We start from the raw sequence: 19,115 nt of genomic DNA, 5'->3' as shown, positions 1-19,115 counted from the left end.
GTGAAGAGACCATGAACAAGGCAACTCTTATAAAAGAACACATTTAATTGGGAGTTTGTGTACATAGGTTTAATCTATTATCATCATGTTGGGGAGCATGGCGGCATGCAGGCAGGAGCAGTAGCTGAGAGTTATATCTTGATCCATAGGTGGGGCGGAGGTAGGGGTGGGGGTTGGAAGGGTGGGGGAACTGGATCTGACATGGGCTTTTGAAAGTGGTAGAGGTGTCCACACACCTCCTAATTCTTATAATCCTTTCAAATAGTGCCACTCCCTCTTGACTAAGCATTTAAATATATGAGCCTATGGAGACTATTCTTACTCAAACCACTTCAGAGACCCTTTCTCATAAACATGACAGTACAACACAAAGAAACAAAACTAACTTTAATGTACACTCAATAAAAAGAAGATATTTTGTATCTTATTAGTCATACTAAGTTTGTAAACCTGGGTTCTATGCTATGCCCACAGCATAATTTGGACCTCTAATTTTTTAAGGGCCTGATGAAACGCACAACTGCAGTACTGCACAGATCAAATACATCCTTTCCTCAAATTATTTCATTAAGAAACATTCACCTGAATCTCTACTTTTTCCTAATTCCTTGAAAGACAGTAAACTTTTCTCCATACAAGTAAATAGCCCAGGAATTTTCTCACACAACCTCTACATATCCATGCACACTTACGAAGAAGGGAGAAAAGATATCCAAAATTATGTAAGAAACACAACTATTAAAGTAATTTTAATTTTGAAATAAAATTATCACCAAAAATTAGCCCCTTCCACTATCTGTTGTTTTAAATGGGGGGTGGGGGGAGAATGACCCTCCCTAAAGTAAACCCTTTCTTGTGAACATAGTAACAACCAGGAATCTCTGTCCTGCTCTGACACACTTCTGTCCCATGTCCAAATGCAATCCCTCCCAAGCATTCATTGTTCCCTGGGTACTTCTAGTTCCCCTAGCCCACCTCCATCCTCCTGGTGGTCCTTTCCTCCTACCCTGCTAGGAACCTATGGTTCTTCTTGATTTTTGTGGTTCCCCGGTTTTCTCTCCTCTCCATTATGGTGTGTACAAATGTCCCTGGGCCTGTCTCTACCGTGAGGCCTGATCCAACCAGACTCCCTCAATATCCACTACCCTAACCCAGCTTCACCCAGCTTCCTTAGCAACAAACTTCTTCGTGGTGGGCAACAAGCCACTGTCCTTGCCCCACATCGCCAAGCTTTCCTCCGCCACCAAGACGACGGCCTTTCTTTGCCTCCGTACTTTTGGCCCTGGCTTCCCCACAGGATTGGTTCTGTATCGGTTTGGGCGGGAAGGCGCGGCCTTGTACGCATGCGCTGGAATGAACGCAGGCGCAGAGCTGCCTTTCTAAGCTGAGCCGTGCGTTCCTACTTCAGTGGCCTCGCTGGCCTCGCGCGAGTCTCACGTGGGTCCTCGGTCATGGCCAGCTGGGTGTTCTGTAATCGCTGTTTCCAGTCGCCGCACAGGAAGTCGTCCTTCAGCCTGACCAGCTGCGGGCACGTGTACTGCCACTCCTGCCTCCTCAAAGGTCCGCGTATTCCGGGCGGGCGAAATGGGCCAAAAAGGCTCGCTGGCCGGGCTCACAGCGTGGCTTCACTCCCGTGGGTGGGACAGAGGCGAGGGACCTCAGTGGGTCTGTGCAACTCCATGACCACCAAACCCCTGCAGGGAGACGAAGCAGGAACTCCAGAAAGCCAGCTGCATATTTCGCATCTGGTGGGAAGCTAGTTTGCAGCAGTCAGTTAACCAGATGTGAATATTGTTGTTGAAGTAAAGCCTGGGGGGTGGGGGGAGAGAGCCGGGGGCCGCATGCGTACAAAGCAGTGGGAAGTGACCGACCTATTTAATTTGGCGAGTAAAGGGACAGGTACACCACCAGCCCTCGGAAAATTCTTGTAGACTGCGGTTTCATTTTGTTGTCCAGCCTTATCTTAATTCTCTAGGACTTTATGTATATTATTTAGTATGACCTTTGTACACGTAGGTGCCACATTTATATGGAACTCTACTGTGTGATCACACGCCAACTTATTCATTCATTAGTTGAGCTAACATAAGTGGTTTCCAGATTTGTAAGTAGCAAATGCTGCTACTATGAAAACTCTGGCTATGTATTTGTTGAGTGTAGGTACACGTGTGCAACCAGGGGTAGAATGTCTGGGTTTCTGGTGTATACTCTAAGAGGAAGTGGTTTGGGAAAGAAGAGGTAGGTGAAATGGGCTTAATTCAAGGAAGCAAGGAGCTGAACTCTTTTGCTGGTGGATGCTGGAACAGAGATCAGCCAGGGTAAACTGGTAAGCTCATTTTAGACCAGTAGTTTTAAATCTTCCTAATGCTACAGCCCTTTAATACAGTTCCTCATGTTGTAATCCCCAACCATAAAATTATTTTTGTTGCTATTTCAGGGTTAGAGTCCTGCAATGAACCATAATGTAAATATCTGTGTTTTCATATGGTCTTAGGTAACCCCAGAGGGGTCACTACCCACAGGTTGAGAATTGACACCTTAGACCCTGTTTTGTTTGAGCTCTCTAGAGAAGAAACAGGAGGTAGTCCTGAATGGGAAATCTGGAATTCAAAAGAGTCAGGAATATTAATGGTGAATCAGTAGCATGTAAGTAAATGCCAAATGATTAGGCAATTGGAAAATACTACCTCCTTGGGAAATGTATTTTATAGGTGGCAAGGAGACAGAAGAAAGATGTTGGATTAAGAAGGAAGTAAAGGTCTTGATGACCTAGATTTTCCCCTAAGGTCAAAGAATTGGTGTTTGAAAATATCTACTGGGTCAGTGGTAGAAGTCACCAATGACTTAAAATAACCTAAAGTTAGAATAGTAAAGATATATACCTTCATGGTTGTAAATTACAAAGCCCCCAACACTGTTCTGTGTGACTAGTTTGAGGCTTTGGGTGGTACACAGCCAGGTGTTTCTGGTCCTTGAATCATGAGGTCAACATAGGTTCCAGTACCCTGAAGTTATTCTTCCAAAACCACAGTTACTGCATGTAGAAAGTATGTCAACACCAGAGACACACAAAAGAAGTCAGAGGAAAAGGATAGGGAGTTCTAGACAGAATCTTAACTTAGCTCATGTTAGATCCATGTTCATACAGTCTTGCTAAACTCTGGTGTATCTTCCAGACTTTTTCAGGTAACACAAATTTCTTAAATCTTTCCTTATTTTTATACATATGGGTGTTTTGCTTCCATGTATGTTTGTACACCATGTTTGTGCCAGGTATCCGCAAGGTCATTGACTCTCCTAGGATTGGAGATACAGAAGGTTGTGAGCTACCATATGGATCCTGAGAGTTGAACTCAGGTCCTCTAAAAGAACAACTAGTTCTTAACTGCTGAGTCATCTCTCTGGCTCTTGATGGCAATTTCTCTCTCTCTCTCTCTCTCTCTCTCTCACACACACACACACACACACACACACACACACACACTGTGGGGGATGTCAAAGGACTGTCTGTAGGAGTTGTTTCTCTCCCTCCACCATATGGGTTACATAGATTGAACTCATGTCATCATACTTAGTAGCAAATGTCTTTACCAAAGATGAGCCAATTTGCTGGCCTGTGGTAGTCCAGATTTTAAAAACAAAAAATGATATTGTATGTATACTATTTAGTAAACTTTTTATTGCTTACTAGGGCACAAACTACCTTTGCTGTTAATCCCAGCTCTTGGGACCCATACACGGGAGATCCCTGAGTTCTAGGCCAGACTGGTTTACATATTGAGTTGTAAGACATCAAGAAACCATGTCTCAAGAAACAAAATGACAACAACAAAAAACAAATACACACAAATAATCTTTTATTTCTAAGGCTGTAAATATCCTTCAGTTACTATGCCATAAATTATTTCAATCCCTACTGAAAGACACTTATTTTGGCTCTTTTCTTTTTGCTGATTGTTCATTCAGGTCCTCTCTTTCAGTGTAGTATTTATTTTTAGTTGATGTGTAAGCAGGTATATATTAAATATGAGCCATTTGGCAGTGAACTACAAGGGATTTCCTCTCTGCCCCCTCTCAGTCTTCCCCAGCACAATGCTTGCAGTTTGGTTTTTGTTTTGTATTGTTGTTTGGGGTTTTTGTTTTGTTTTGTTTTGTTTTGTTTTGTTTTGTTTTGTTTTGTTTGAGATGAGGTTTCTATGTAGCAGCCCCGGCTGTCCTGGAACTTGTTTTGTAGAAAAGGCTGGCCTCAAACTCATTAGATATCTGCCTGCCTCTGCCTTGGAAGTGCTGGGATTAAAGGGATATGCCACCCCACACCCCGCCCCCAACATCTGGCTAATACTTGTGTTTTAATGAATCTGTTCTGTAATCTTTTACTGTGCAGCTCCTATTTAAGATAGTACAATAAAGCAACATGCAGTAAGAAAGGTAACATAGGAACATGCAGGGGAAGAGGGTATTTGAATGGTATTTGAATGCCTTTATAAGAAGAAAGGAGAGGCTGGCAATGATGTGTCAGCAGTCAACAGTCTTTGCTGCTGAGCCTGATAACCTGAGTTTAATCCCCAGAACCTACTATAAGAGCTGACTCTTGGAAGTGACTTCTGACCTTGCCATACTTACATTTGGTCACCCTCAACACCCCCTGCTCTGTGTGTGTGTGTGTGTGTGTGTGTGTGTGTGTGTGTGTGTGTGTTTGTGTGTGTGTGTGTGTGTTTGTGTGTGTGTGTGTGTGTGGTGTATGAGATAGGAAGTTTAATCGTAAGAAATTCTTATGACAATTCTGCATTTTTACATAGGGTACTAACGAGGTCCAGGGCTTAGTAGCAACAGAAATGCTGTTAAGGGACCCAAGATGTGGTCCACATGAATGATGGGATAACAAGACTGCTTGGTGCTGAGAGCCAGCCAATGAGTTCACAGATTCAAGCCAAGATGGTGGTCAGTTTTATGGGGGGGAAGATAGTGAAATATGGGCAAGTCTTCTAGATCATCAGCAAAAAACTAGAGTGTAAGCAGGCAAATTAGTTATATGCTAGCTGGTAGACAGGTCTCAGCTGAGACTGGCTCTAGGTAACAGAAACTCAGTGGTGATGTAAAGGTAACCTTGAGTGGTATTATAGAGGCTTAAAATAGTTATTTTCATCTTAAATTGTTAAAAGTTTTAAATTAATATGTCACAAAACCAGATGGTTGTGTGTGCTTTGTACTAGTTGAGAGGCAGAAACAAGAGGATTGTGTTCAAAACCCTCCAGGGCAACTAAAAAAGCCCGTCTCAGAAAGGTTTTTTTGTTGTTTGGTTGGTTTTTTGTTTGTTTGTTTTTGAAGACAAAGTATATAGTCTTGGTTGTTCTGGAGCTCACTGCATAGACCAGGATCTCAAAGAGCTCCTTCTGCCTCTGCCTCTCAAGTGCTGGGATTAAAGGTGTATACCACCATGCCCAGCCTCAAAAAGAAAGTTTTTTTAGGGACTGTTGCTAACATTTAATAGTAGAACACAGTGTATGTGAGTCCCTGCATGAAGAAAACACATATACATTCTCATACCTGAATGCCCTGGATGTGGGGTGAGAAAGAAAGGATTCCATTGTAAAATCTAAGTATTGCTGACACTTGTGTATCACTCTTTGGGAACACATTTACACAGCAGGAAAATAAATTATTGTATAAATTTTTTCATGAATCCACAGCTTCATTATTTGAGAACATGAAAACATTTATACAATGTGTAATCCTGCATTGTAACACGAAGTCTGTGTTCATACATAGTTCACAACACTGGTCAGTGTAATGTAACTAACCATTTGCTTCTCTCTGATAGGTACAAAGAATGAATGCGTAATCTGTCAAGCTCCTTGTCAGACAGTTCTACTCTCAAAACATGTAAGCTGGAATCTCTAGAATCTGAATATTCATCATAATATTACTTCCTTTTAATTTGGGATTCAACTCTTAGTAACTAGTATCTAAAATTTTCATTGATTTTTGCTAGATTAGCACTTGTAAGTAATAAAGCGTAATAGGATTTGGTTTTGTTGTTCTGTATTTGGTTTTATTGTTGTTTGGTTTTGGTTGATTACTGTTTGTATTTTTTTTGTTTCTTTTTAATTTTGCTAAGGAAATTAAAATGCATTTATTATTGTGTTATCCAAGATGTCCCTAAATACAATATCCTTCTGCCTTAGCCTACTGAGTGCTGGCATTACAGGCATGAGCCTCCATACCATCAGGATTTGCTTTTAAACCCTCATTATACTTTCCTTCTTAGCCATAGGTTGGCCTTATGCACAGTTAATTGGATTGCACTATGTTATTAGAAATGAAAATAGGTTAGATTTACTTAGTACAACACTGAATTCCTAGTCAGGCAAATTTGGTTTTTCATAAAAGTCATGGTAAATAATTAAGAGGGTTGTTCATAATAGAGGTTAAAGTCAGTTATTTGCTCCATGGGCTTAAACCAGTGCCTTTAGTTCTACCTATAAAATAGGTCACATTAATTTATTTCTTGGTATAAACTTCTTATCAAGTGATTTGTCTCTTCTATGTCTGTTTTCCAGATGTATATTTGAACTGCTGTTTTTAAACATCACAATTTAAAAAAAATACAACAGAGTTATCCAACAACTCAGACAATATAGAAAGTCATAACAGACAATGTGGCAATTCCCAGATCCTGTTCCAAAGATGAAAACATGTAGGAGTTGGCACCTAGTTTATGTTTCTTATGTCTTTCATTTTCTTTTTATGGATTTTTTCCCAAATAATATCTTGTTTGTGGTACATATTTTTACAGGACTGCATAATATCTTACTGGTTTTTGTTTTGTTTTTTATACATTTTACACACTGCTCACTGCCCTTCTTCCCAGTCATCTCCTCCCAAAATCCTTCTCCCCATCTCCTTCTCCTCTGAGAGGGTAGAGACCCTTCACCTGGGTATCCCCCCAGCCTGGCACATCAAGTCTCTGCAGGGTAGGAACATCCTCTCCCATTGAGGCCAGACAAGGCAGCCCAGCTAGAAGAGCATATCCCACAGACAGGCAACAACTTTTGGGATAGCCTCTCGCTCCAGTTGTTTGGGATCCACATGAAGACAAAGCTGAACATCTGCTACATATTTGTGTGTTAGGGGAGGAAGCCTAGGTCCAACCTGTGTATGCTCTTTGGTTGGTAGTTCAGTCTCGGAGAGCCCCAAGGGTCCAGGTTATTTGACTGTCTGTCTTCTTGTGGACTTCTTATCTCCTTCAGGGCTTACAATCCTTGCCCCAACTGAAACACATCCCATGGACAAGCACCAATCCCTGACACTATTAATGATAGATACTCTGTTATCCTTTCCAAAAGCCTGTTGAGGGTTTTTTTTTCCTGGTTTTTTGTTTGTTTGTTTGTATGTTTGTTTGTTCATTTGTTTGTTTGTTTGCCTTACACTCATTATTTTTACCAATTTCTGCCCACAATTGCAAGAGTTTTTAATAAGCATAACTTCCTAAAGGTAGAAAAGTAAGGAGAAATATTTAGCTGTTTAAAATTTTAATAAGGAGTACCTTATTTTTCTCCAAATACATCAGTTTCGTATTCTACTGCTTACATACTGGTTACTAAATGTCATATCGTACTGTTTACAAACCTCTGCAGCACTCCTTCCCTGACAAAAGGCCAGGGTCAGGCTGGAAAGAGAACCTCTGACCTTTCTCCAGCTTTCTGGGTTGAATGTTTAAACCAGTTGTATCTTCTTTCTTAGTTGTGCTGGCTAGTTTATATCAGCTTGACACAAGTAAGTCTTCAGAGAGGAGGGAACCTAAACTGAAAAAATGCCTTCATAAGATCAGGCTGTAGGACGACCTGTTGTACATTTTCTTAATTAGCAGTTGTTGGGGAGGGCACAGCTCCTAGGATAGTGACCCTGGGTTCTAAAAGAAAGCAGACTGAGCAAGCCATAATAAGCATTTCAGTAACCATCCCTCCATGACCTCTGCATCAGTTCCTGCCTCCAGATTCCTGCCTATTTGAGTTCCTGCCCTAACTTCCCTCAGTGATGGACTGTTACCTGGAAATGTAAGCAAAATAACCCCTTTCATCCCTAAATTGCTTTTTGGTCATGGTGTTTCATCACACCAGTAAATATATTTAAGCTGTTTGTTCCTTCTGTGCACTATACTCTTTGATGTCTTAAGGACTGCTTTCCTGGAACCATTGGAAAGTTTATACCAAAGAATAAGTTAGCCTGAGATATTTTATAAATAGAATTAAAGTGGATCTGCTTGGATGTCACTCATATCAAATAGTCATGTTTCTTGAATGTGATGTGCCCTTGTTACGTTTGTGTGTTTGAGACAGAATCTCTCTGGGTAAAACAGGCTAGCCTTGAGCTCACAGATATCTGCCTGCTTCTGCCTCCAGAGCATTTAATCTTTAATAAAAAAAAAGATTTTAAAAAGCAATTAATCCCACCTTTCCTGGACTTTCTTTATTTCTATTTTAACTCAAAAAATTGCTTCAAAGAATAGTTTTAGAGTTGGGCATGCTATCAACACTTGGGCTGAGGCAGGAAGATTGCTGTGGGTTCAAAATCAGCTTGGGCCACAGTGAAATAAAGGAAGTAACAGGGAGAAGAGGTGAAGGAAGCAAGATAGGAATATTTTTAATTTCTAAGTGATTAGACTTTAGCTCCACCATCACCTTTATGCTTAAATTTTATGTTATAGCACTGTGACCAGCGTCTTTGGTGTTGGGGTATTTTTTTTTAAGTTAATCAGGATTTTCATTGTGGTTTATTTTTTACTGATTTTCTTATTTTATGTGTATGGTTGTTGTACTTATGTCTGTGTACCACATATGTGCCTGGTGCCCACAGAAGCCAGAAGATGGTGTCAGATCTCTCAGAACTGAAATTATAGAGGGTTGTAAGCCATACTGGAGGTACCAGGAATTGAACTTGAGTCCTCTGGAAGATCACCCAGTTCTCTTTACCAACAAGCCATCTCTTCTGCCCCTTTCATTATGTTATAATACATGCTAATTATGACTATTCTGTGGCTGTTTGTAGAAAGCGTATCTTCTTTGTTCTATGTAAGAGAAAACAAGCAAATGAACCAGTGAAGCTGCCCAAACTGTTGAGAGATTCCTTCTGCCTTTCTTCCACACATCACATCCCAAGCCATAAATGTGGGCTCCTCCTTCAGCAGTCTTTTGTGAACCCATGATTTTGCCCATGGCTATATGCCACCACAGGCACTAATCATTCCTGCTTTCCATTCTGTAGCCAGTGATCTACTTGTGTCTAGGGGATATCTTACCTTTATAAGTCTCACTGTTTAGGAAAAAGTTAAAAGACTCTTGTGGCTATACCTCTGGGACCTCCTGGTCTCCAGGTCAGCATCTCTGTAGCAGGATAACTCCATCTCATGTCTGGTCTTTCTGTTACTTTTGCCTGGAATGATATTTCAGATGGCTATGGTCTCTCACCCACAGCATTCAGGTTAGCTCTCTGTAACTCTCATCTCTATTGTTCTCACTTCAGACTGCTTTTCACTCAACCACCAAAATTCCTTTTTGAGCATACACCAGAGACCAAGCAATTCTACCCCTGATTGAACATGTGTAACTATGCTCAACAAATGCAAGGACTGCAGTGGGAAGGCCTCTGTAAAACACTCAGTGTGTATCATTTGTACCTAGACTTAAGTCTAGGAAGTGAGCTTCAGGGAACTACCCTCCGATGGTCTCTAGTTTAGTTGGTTTCTTCAAGTCTCTTATATAAGCAGATTTTTCTCTAGCAATATGCCAGACTATTCAAGAGGTGACCCTGGATACTCTTTAAGCAGATATATATTCATGTATAAATTTGTTTGTCATTAAAATGGACCATTACTAGTTTACACATGAAATACAATACCAGTGCAGTATTAGATGCTTGCGAGATGCAGGGGGTGGGGGACAACTGGGCCTCTAGGAGGACACCCTCTGGTGACCTCATATCAAAGCAGAAGGATGTGTTTGTTTGACATTTGCCTCCCTGCAGGACCACAAGGAATAATGAATTTCAAGTGAAGTGTAACTGGCTTTCAAGCAGAGGTGGAAAAGAGCAACTAACTCTAAGGAGGTAGATGCTTAATGATATTGGAAAATCTCTGGCTTTTAGACTCCAGGTAATATAGTCATGTCTGTAATGATAAAGACCAAAGTAAGGCAAACTCCTTGTGCTCCTTCACCTTGCAGAACTTCAGAAGAGGCAGAAACATGGCTGAAAATAAAGAGGCAAAAGTACATCAAACATCAATGAGGGTCTAGCAAAGATCTTCTGAAGATGAGCCCCTGAGGCTGTGTTCTTTGTATCTGTGCCACTGAACATTTCTTCAGTGTCTTACCTAGGTCCTATTGTATATTGTACCATGATGAGGGCCCAAAAATGTTCCTTATGTTCCTAGTTCATAGGTTCCAGATCATATCAAGACTTGGAAAAAAAAAAAAAAGGACCAGATGTTGCCTGGGAACCTATGCAGTGATGTAGTAACAGTGGCAGTCAGAGTGTTCCACTGGTGGAATGCTTTGCTGTGAAAGCTGTGGTCAAAAGTAGCCTCCAACAACACTCCTCCATTGTTGGTGGGATTGCAGGCTTGTACAACCACTCTGGAAATCAGTCTGGAGGTTCCTCAGAAAATTGGACATAGTACTACCGGAGGATCCAGCAATACCTCTCCTGGGCATATATCCAGAAGATGCCCCAACTGGTAAGAAGGACACATGCTCCACTATGTTCATAGCAGCCTTATTTATAATAGCCAGAAGCTGGAAAGAACCCAGATGCCCCTCAACAGAGGAATGGATACAGAAAATGTGGTACATCTGCACAATGGAGTACTACTCAGCTATTAAAAAGAATGAATTTATGAAATTCCTAGGCAAATGGATGGACCTGGAGGGCATCATCCTGAGTGAGGTAACACATTCACAAAGGAACTCACACAATATGTACTCACTGATAAGTGGATATTAGCCCAAAACCTAGGATACCCAAGATATAAGATACAATTTGCTAAACACATGAAACTCAAGAAAAATGAAGACTGAAGTGTGGACACTATGCCCCTCCTTAGAAGTGGGAACAAAACACCCATGGAAGGAGTTACAGAGACAAAGTTTGGAGCTGAGACGAAAGGATGGACCATGTAGAGACTGCCATATCCAGGGATCCACCCCATAATCAGCTTCCAAACGCTGACACCATTGCATTCACTAGCAAGATTTTATCGAAAGGACCCAGATGTAGCTGTCTCTTGTGAGACTATGCCGGGGCCTAGCAAATACAGAAGTGGATGCTCACAGTCAGCTAATGGATGGATCACAGGGCTCCCAATGGAGGAGCTAGAGAAAGTACCAAAGGAGCTAAAGGGATCTGCAACCCTATAGGTGGAACAACATTATGAACTAACCAGTACCCCGGAGCTCTTGTCTTTAGCTGCATATGTATCAAAAGATGGCCTAGTTGGCCATCACTGGAAAGAGAGGCCCATTGGACACGCAAACTTTATATGCCCCAGTACAGGGGAACGCCAGGGCCAAAAAGGGGGAGTGGGTGGGTAGTGGAGTGGGGGTGGGTGGGTATGGGGGACTTTTGGTATAGCATTGGAAATGTAAATGAGCTAAATACCTAATAAAAAATGGAGAAAAAAAAAGTAGCCTCCAACAATGGCTATCTCACAATAGAAAGGCTTAGAATCTGGTAGTTATTCAGTCTACAAGGCTGGATTTCTCAGCAGTCCAAATCTGATTCTATAGTCCTGGTGGATTCCTGAGGAGACACTGGCCAACAGTCTATGTAGAAATCCTGAAAAACCTGCTTCTAGGACTGGTGAAGAAATGTCTTACCAACATAATAGATGAATTTTCCAGGATGCAAAAAGCAGTTTCCTTCTTCTGTGTTCTTTTATCTGGGCTGCCATTAGAAGATATGGCCAAAATTTAGGGTAGGTTTTCCTACTTCAAATAATCTCATTATGAAAATGTGTTTCCCTTCCCCTCCCTCATTAGCAGTTTTATTTGTACTTAGTACCAAAAATAAAAATAAAAATAAATAAAAATTAAGGGACAATTGACATCTACCCAGCATTGACTATTTTAGCTCATGAATGTAGTGTGTGTTTTGTTCAAGTGCTCTCACACCTCTCAGTAAATTGCAAGTGTTTCTCCTTGGAGGTCTGTAAGCTGTGATAGCCCTGTCTTTAGGTGATGGCTGGTTTAGAGAGCTACTACATCAGCTTTGAATATCATCTAAACACTCATTATTAGTATGTAAAAATGTGTTACATCATTGACTTTGCTAAATGTCCTATTCTTCTAGAATATTTGCTTATGCAGTAGTATCTTAGTTTGGGTTTTATTACTGTGAAGAGACACCATGACCAAGGCATGTCTTATAAAGACAAATATTTGATTGGGCTGGCTTATAGTTTTAGAGGTTTGGTCTATTCTCATTAAGACAGGAAGCATGGCAACATACAGGCAGATGTGGTGTTGGAGAAGGAACTGACAATTCTACATCTTGATCTGAAGGTAGCAGGAGTGTTGGCATCAGGACCTCCCAAACCTATGACATCACATAGGTGACAGGGCAACCTACAGACCTGTTACCAAGACAACAGCTGCCCTATTCCCAGAATCCGCTTGACTCACCTCCCACATTTTCCATGTAAATAAGGAAAACACCCCTCCCTCTCTCTCTCTTTTCCCCTTCTCTTTCTGCCACCACCCTCTCCCCACCTCCTCAATAAACCTCTCACACATGGAACTGCTTGGGCCCAGTGTGCTGTGTTCAGCCATGAGCCACTATTTTAACACATCATTTTGGTGCTGAAACCTGGGATCAAACCAGGGACCTGTTCAGATTTGAGCCATGATTTTAACACATCAAGGAGGAGACTGGATTAACATTGGGTAGAGCTTGAATATAGGAGACCTCAAAGCCTACCCCCACAATGATATACTTCCTCCAACAAGGCCACACCTCCTAATAGTGCCCTTCCCTATGGGCTAAGCATTCAAACACATGAATCTGTGGAGCCCAAACCTATTCAAACCACAAGTAATGTCTGCAGTCACTGGCAGGAACTCTGTGTAGTGCTGTTTAGAAATGCAGACTACAGCAAGCACCCTTATTTCTCTCTTAACTTCATGGTCAGAATTTTAGTCTTTTTTTTTTTTACACGAGCTATGAATGATGGTTTATTTGCCTTTCTGGGCTTTGATCTTCCTCAGATAGATCTCCAGCTCCTTGCCTTCTAGCACATAGCCATCTGCTCTGCCACACTGGCCTTGTCTTGAGGCAATACGGAAGAGAAGTTTGCCCTGCTAGAACTGCTCCTCTAAGAGACTGCTGATTTTGGCATTCTTTTTCCTTTCATCGTATTTCTTTTGAATCTTCTTTGCTCATTTTTTGTTTAAAATCTCTTCCTCCTCAAGAGTCAGCTTGGCCCCCTTCTTGTGGCCCAGGACTTGTATCACTGCCGGTACAGTGTGCTGTCAATAAGCACAATGCAGTTCTTCACCAGGGTCTTGGTGTGGACAAGCTCATTATTGAATGTGTTGTAGACAACACCAATGACCCTTGCTTTGCAAGTATAACACTCAGAGTCCCAGGATAAGTTCCCCACGTCCAATCTCAGGGCATAGTACTTCTTATTGCCTCCTCCAACTCAGACTGTATATGCAGCGAGGGCCAATCTTAGTGGTGGCAGCAGGCCATCCCAGCTCATACTTAAGCTTCTGTGGTAAACTGCAAACTGTGGTAGCCCCATCTCATAAGGCAGCACCCCAGTCTTATGGTGCCGCTTCTCCCAGGAGATGCTCATGGCTGAGCGCTGGCTAGAAAGAGAGGGTTTTAGTCTTTCACTAAATATGCATATACTAGTTTGCTAAGTGTATTTTTAAAATCATGAATAGCATATAATCAACATAACTATATTGATTAATTCTTGATAATACTCTTTTACCATATTTTGATTATGTAGTGGAGAATACATTCGCCTTTTTGAAAAAAAAATTATGTGTCTGTACAGTGGTCAGAGATAATTGGATTCCCTGGAGTAGGAGTTACAGGTATTTGTGAACTGCCAAACATGGGTGCCCAACTCTCTGACCCTTCATTTACTTTTAAATCTAAAAACCCACATAAGATTCCAGGAATAAAGATACAATTTGCTAAACACATGAAACTCAAGAAGAATGAAGACTGAAGTGTGGACACTATGCCCCTCCTTAGAATTGGGAACAAAACACCCATGGAAGAAGTTACAAAGACAAAGTTTGGAGCTGAGATGAAAGGATGGACCATGTAGAGACTGCCATATCCAGGGATCCACCCCATAATCAGCTTCCAAACGCTGACACCATTGCATACACTAGCAAGATTTTATCGAAAGGACCCAGATGTAGCTGTCTCTTGTGAGACTATGCCGGGGCCTAGCAAACACAGAAGTGGATGCTCACAGTCAGCTAATGGATGGATCACAGGGCTCCCAATGGAGGAGCTAGAGAAAGTACCAAAGGAGCTAAAGGGATCTGCAACCCTATAGGTGGAACAACATTATGAACTAACCAGTACCCCGGAGCTCTTGACTCTAGCTGCATATGTATCAAAAGATGGCCTAGTCGGCCATCACTGGAAAGAAAGGCCCATTGGACACGCAAACTTTATATGCCCCAGTACAGGGGAACGCCAGGGCCAAAAAGGGGGAGTGGGTGGGTAGTGGAGTGGGGGTGGGTGGGTATGGGGGACTTTTGGTATAGCATTGGAAATGTAAATGAGCTAAATACCTAATAAAAAAATGGAAAAAAAAAGATTCCAGGAATAATGGCAAGTTGTGGTGTCATACTACAGCTTTTTCAGATAGATTCAATTTGCTATTGTTTCTCTTGGGATTTTTTGCACCCATGTTCATATACAAGCTGAAGTTGAAAGTTTCTTTTCATAGTTAATATGTAATAATAAATCTTAGTTAATAGCTTCATAAAAGGTCTTAGAGTACAGAGTAGAAGCCAATACCTTTAATCTCAGCACTCTGGAGGCAGAGACTGGAATTCTAGGCCAGTCTTGTCTATATAGCAAGATCCAGAACAGTGTGTGTGTGTGTGTGTGTGTGTGTGTGTGTGTGTGTGTGTGTGTGTGTGTGTGTAAGTTTGTTGTAATGAATTCACAAATATAAGCACATTACATAGATTAACATAGTCATTGAAACACTTGCCCAGTCCCAAACTCTATGGGACTCTTGAGGCAGCACCCCACTCGCAGTTCAAATCACCCTCAGCATCACTGTCTTCCATGTCTACTAGTATGGCTAAATGAATTTTCTATAGTTAAAATTTGAAAACCATGGAGCTTTTCTTAGAGTTTTACATTTTCAGTATAATTACATTTTTTATGTACTTATCACAAACCAGTTCATAATATCTATAATGGTATTTGATTTGATTTGTTTGTTTTGTTTTGCTTTATTTATTGATTTTGGGTTTTTTGAGACAGTGTTTCTATGCAGTTCTGACTGCTCTGTAACTCAGTGTTTAGACCCAGCTTCAAAGTCTCAGAGATCTGCCTGCCTCTGCCTACTGAGTGCTGGGATTAAAGTCATGTGTCACCACACCCACTGTTTTTTTTTTTCTCCCTAATTTTGAAAGTAGCTATTGTGAGTTCTTTTTTATTGAACAGCCTTGCCAAATGTGTATTGAGAAATATGAACAAGCATTTTCAGAAAGCTAATGTTTGGCTCTGTTGATCTTCTCACATGAACATACCTACACACACACACATTATACACATAATTAAATTAAAAATAAAATCTTTTTTAAAAGATCCATCTAAGTTAGATTTTTTTTCTGTCAATGGAAAGACTTCAGGTAGTTTCAGTCCATTGACCTTTTCAGCATCCTTTCCCTTCCCAGCTAGAATAGTGGCTCTTACTTTGTGCTAAGTTGACAACACAACACTACTACACATGGCTAATGCTTGCCTGGATCTCCCCACACTTCCTCTTCTCTTGCTCTTTACCGCCTCACAGACTCTGTTGTCTGTCAATGATCATTCCCTACCCAAGGAATTACTTTGGATTTTATTTGTCTGGGAAAAAAAAAACTCACCCTTTTGCCTTTGTTTTGAAGCATATTTTCACTGGATATAGAGGGGCATGTGGTCCAGAGTTGCTCAATAGCTGCCATGTGCCATTGCCCTGCATGTTCCCTAGAGGTGTGGTCATCTTCACAGGGGTGAATTGCTGTTTGCTTGTGCTATGTATAGATTTATAGTTAATTGTAGATCATAAAAGAAGTTTCGACATAATCATTTGCTTCCTCTTCAGACAAACTCCAATATCCAGACATTCTTTCTGGGCATAGATGGTCTATGTAAGAAGTATTCCCAGGAGACCTCTCAGGTGAGTTAGAAGTTTGAGGCTTGAGTTGGTGATGCCCAGAGCACATTAGTCCAGAGACCCTGTGATGTAAGTATTCTAGGGGCCAGTCTCTTGCAGAGGTGAGTATGAAAATATCTTCTGCCTCTCTGAGGTTTTTTTTTTTTTTACTATCTTACTTGTAAAATATTTGAGCATAAGAAGGTTTCAGTGCTGACATTCTCTGTCTTATCTGTGTTGTTTGTGCTCCTGTGACACTTGCCTTTCTCTTTCTTCCTACTCTTCTCCCTATTGACACACTTGCTATATGCTACTGCCTGCAGTCAGTGACACTCTCACTTGACTTCATGTGTCAGTGTCCCCTATGCCGAGCCCAAAGTTCCATGTCATTTGACTTGATTCCCTGGATTACCTGCAATATACTCAACATGAAGGGAAGTTGTCCTTCCCTGCCCCTCATCCCATTTTCCTGTTCTTTCTTTCTTAGCTGTGCTGCTCTTGGCTCTGAGCAGGCCTGGTCTAGCATAGGGCTTTCTCGTCCTCGGTGTTGGCCTTTTCTGCAGTCTCAATGCAAGTTAAAGATTTATAATTCCTTTGTGTTCTCTTTTTCTATGTCTCTCTGTCCCTCTGTGTGTGTATGTTTGTGTGTGTGTGTCATTTGTTGTAAGTTAACATAGAAATTGCTATACAACCCAAGCTTATTTTAAACTCATAACTCTGCTACCTCATCCTCCCAGGTGCTGGAGTACAGTTGTGTGCCACCATTCCCAGTTTTCACAGTCCCTTTTTACTTTGTTTTACTAATAAAGTCTCCTTTGTGAGTCCACTGCTAGAACTCCAGTCTCTAGAATGTAGCCCCTAGAGCATAAACCAGAAAAACTCCTAGACAGGGAAAGTCCAGGCAGACAGAAGACCCAGTGACACAGATGCTTAGAGTCCAGCTTGTTCCTATTCTCACAAGAGGCTGTTAGACAGGACTAGTCTCATCTAGAGACAGTGCCAGTCTGTCTCTCTAAGAAGCCTTAGCCCATTTCTATGACAAAAATCTGGGTTACAGTGCTATTTTCCATTTGCCTCTATCCTTGGGACAACTGTGTCTGCCAAATCAGCAACTGTGGAGACTGGACAGTCATTCATGGGCCTGCAGGGTGCTCATACCAAAGCCCTTATATAAAAATCACCATGTCTTGGTAAGGGTAGCATTTCCCATCAACAGGCCTTGCTAGGCTCCAGTGTCCACTCCATTGGAAGCCCACACCCTGATTGGTGTGGATACAATGCTACAGAAATCTGGGCCTCTGAGGGAGTGGCTTAGTACATGGAACCAGTGCAGGGTATACTGAGGAAGAAGGCAGGAGGCAGGAGGCAGGCAGTTAGGTTTCTAGTTGCCAACAGCAACTGGTAACATCAGTCTACTGCCAGAATTCCCAGCTCCACCCGGCCCCTAGATGGAGCTATAACATGGATAATACAGTGTCCCTTACACATATGAAAGAGATTAAAAGAAAGCAAATTCCCCAGATATAGCCTTGTCCTGTTCAAACATGACACCTGCAGGTTTCCGAAGTCAGGGAAGGAGGGTTTATCACTAAGTCTCTCCCATGAGTGTTAGGAGCTGGAAGATCAGGACTATTACGGCAGGCAAGGAGAGGGTTCATGACAAGGCCCTTGAAGATGGACTTTGAGGGGCAAAAGCTTCTTTCACAGTTGAAGGAGGATATTAACTGTTTCTTCAGTGAAGATTCTCGCAAGGATGACCTCAAAAGAGTCTATACTTGTCTATGTGCGCAGCAGTTATTCTGTGGTCTCTGTTTTGTCTCAGAAAGCTAAAGTTCCTTTTGGAGACTCAAAGACTTGGGCCACATGAAAAATATAGAGCCAGAGCTCAGGTCTAGGGAAGATATTGCCACTGCTGACCTGAAGATTCATGCTATACATGGTCCTATCTCTAGAAGTAGCCTCTCATAGTAGATAAAATGCACACTCTGTGGTGAGTTATTGCTTTCCACAACAGAATGTAGGGGAAGATACAGACGCTAATGCAGCTATGGTCCAAGGAGAGTTGTTTGGTGAATGAAGACCGCCCTTTTGTCTGTGCTGTTACCTAGAGGGATATATAGAACCTTAAAATATCATTTATCTACAATCACCCTGTACCTGTGGAACTAGCACTTAGTGGTGGAAGAGTTAGATGAGGGAGTAACAGTTTGGTGTCTCAGCAAAGTTGATACCATTTTTTTCAAACCGTCTACCAGCTCTCTTTGAGTTAGCCTCAGAACACTGCTCACTTGTTCACATTGCCATTCTCAAAAACCCAATTCAAATTACATAAGGTACATGAGGCTCCCTGTGAGTGTGAAGACTGGGATGATAGTGGCTTCAGAAATAGCTGGCTCTAGCAATCTGTACAGGACTGTCTTGGTATCTGCCAGCTCTAACCACCATGCTGGGTTTCCTTGTTTCAACTCTTTCTACCTCTTTAACCCTGCCCTAGTCTAAGTATTAAGGTTACTCACCAGGCAGGAGGCCTTCCTCAAGTAATCACTACTATCAGAATGAGACCATGTGTTCTCAAGAGTAAGCATACCACTGGAGGCAGCCAGGAAGGCAAAGAGCCTTATTGTTTAGAGTTCGTATTGGATAAGCCCACCTGCCCTTGCTTTTGACAGCCTTCTGGCATTCTTTTCTTCCCAGAACATCTAGGCTATTTCTCAGT

The 19,115-nt window shown here is 41.7% G+C and overlaps 1 protein-coding gene, 1 long non-coding RNA gene and 1 pseudogene across 3 annotated transcripts in view; 1 reads left to right on the top strand and 2 right to left on the bottom strand.

The window, feature by feature from the left end:
• Nucleotides 1–1,366: 1,366 nt before the first annotated feature.
• The window catches only part of Rnf212 (ring finger protein 212), a 46,963-nt gene continuing 29,214 nt past the window's right edge, over nt 1,367–19,115 (top strand). Inside the window, exons 1-3 of one of the 2 annotated variants that reach the window (XM_006535331.4) lie at nt 1,367–1,560; nt 5,822–5,883; nt 16,349–16,423. In XM_006535331.4, the coding sequence (XP_006535394.1) occupies nt 1,452–1,560; nt 5,822–5,883; nt 16,349–16,423 (246 nt within the window). In that variant the 5' untranslated portion in view covers nt 1,367–1,451. The remainder of the gene's footprint in view (nt 1,561–5,821; nt 5,884–16,348; nt 16,424–19,115) is intronic. The other variant, NM_001362887.1, reaches the window with a different exon arrangement.
• 1700047L14Rik (RIKEN cDNA 1700047L14 gene) lies at nt 7,516–12,592 on the bottom strand. The gene is made up of 3 exons (NR_040691.1): nt 12,502–12,592; nt 9,299–9,432; nt 7,516–7,805 (listed from the first exon to the last, which is right to left on the bottom strand). It is a non-coding gene; the product is annotated as an RIKEN cDNA 1700047L14 gene (long non-coding RNA).
• Nucleotides 13,224–16,246, bottom strand: Gm46931 (annotated as a pseudogene).

The sequence above is a fragment of the Mus musculus genome, chromosome 5, assembly GCF_000001635.26.
Source record: "Mus musculus strain C57BL/6J chromosome 5, GRCm38.p6 C57BL/6J".
NCBI classification, from domain to species: Eukaryota; Metazoa; Chordata; class Mammalia; order Rodentia; family Muridae; genus Mus; species Mus musculus.
Note: the sequence above shows the minus strand (reverse complement) of the source record. Positions and strands in the feature narration are given on the sequence as shown.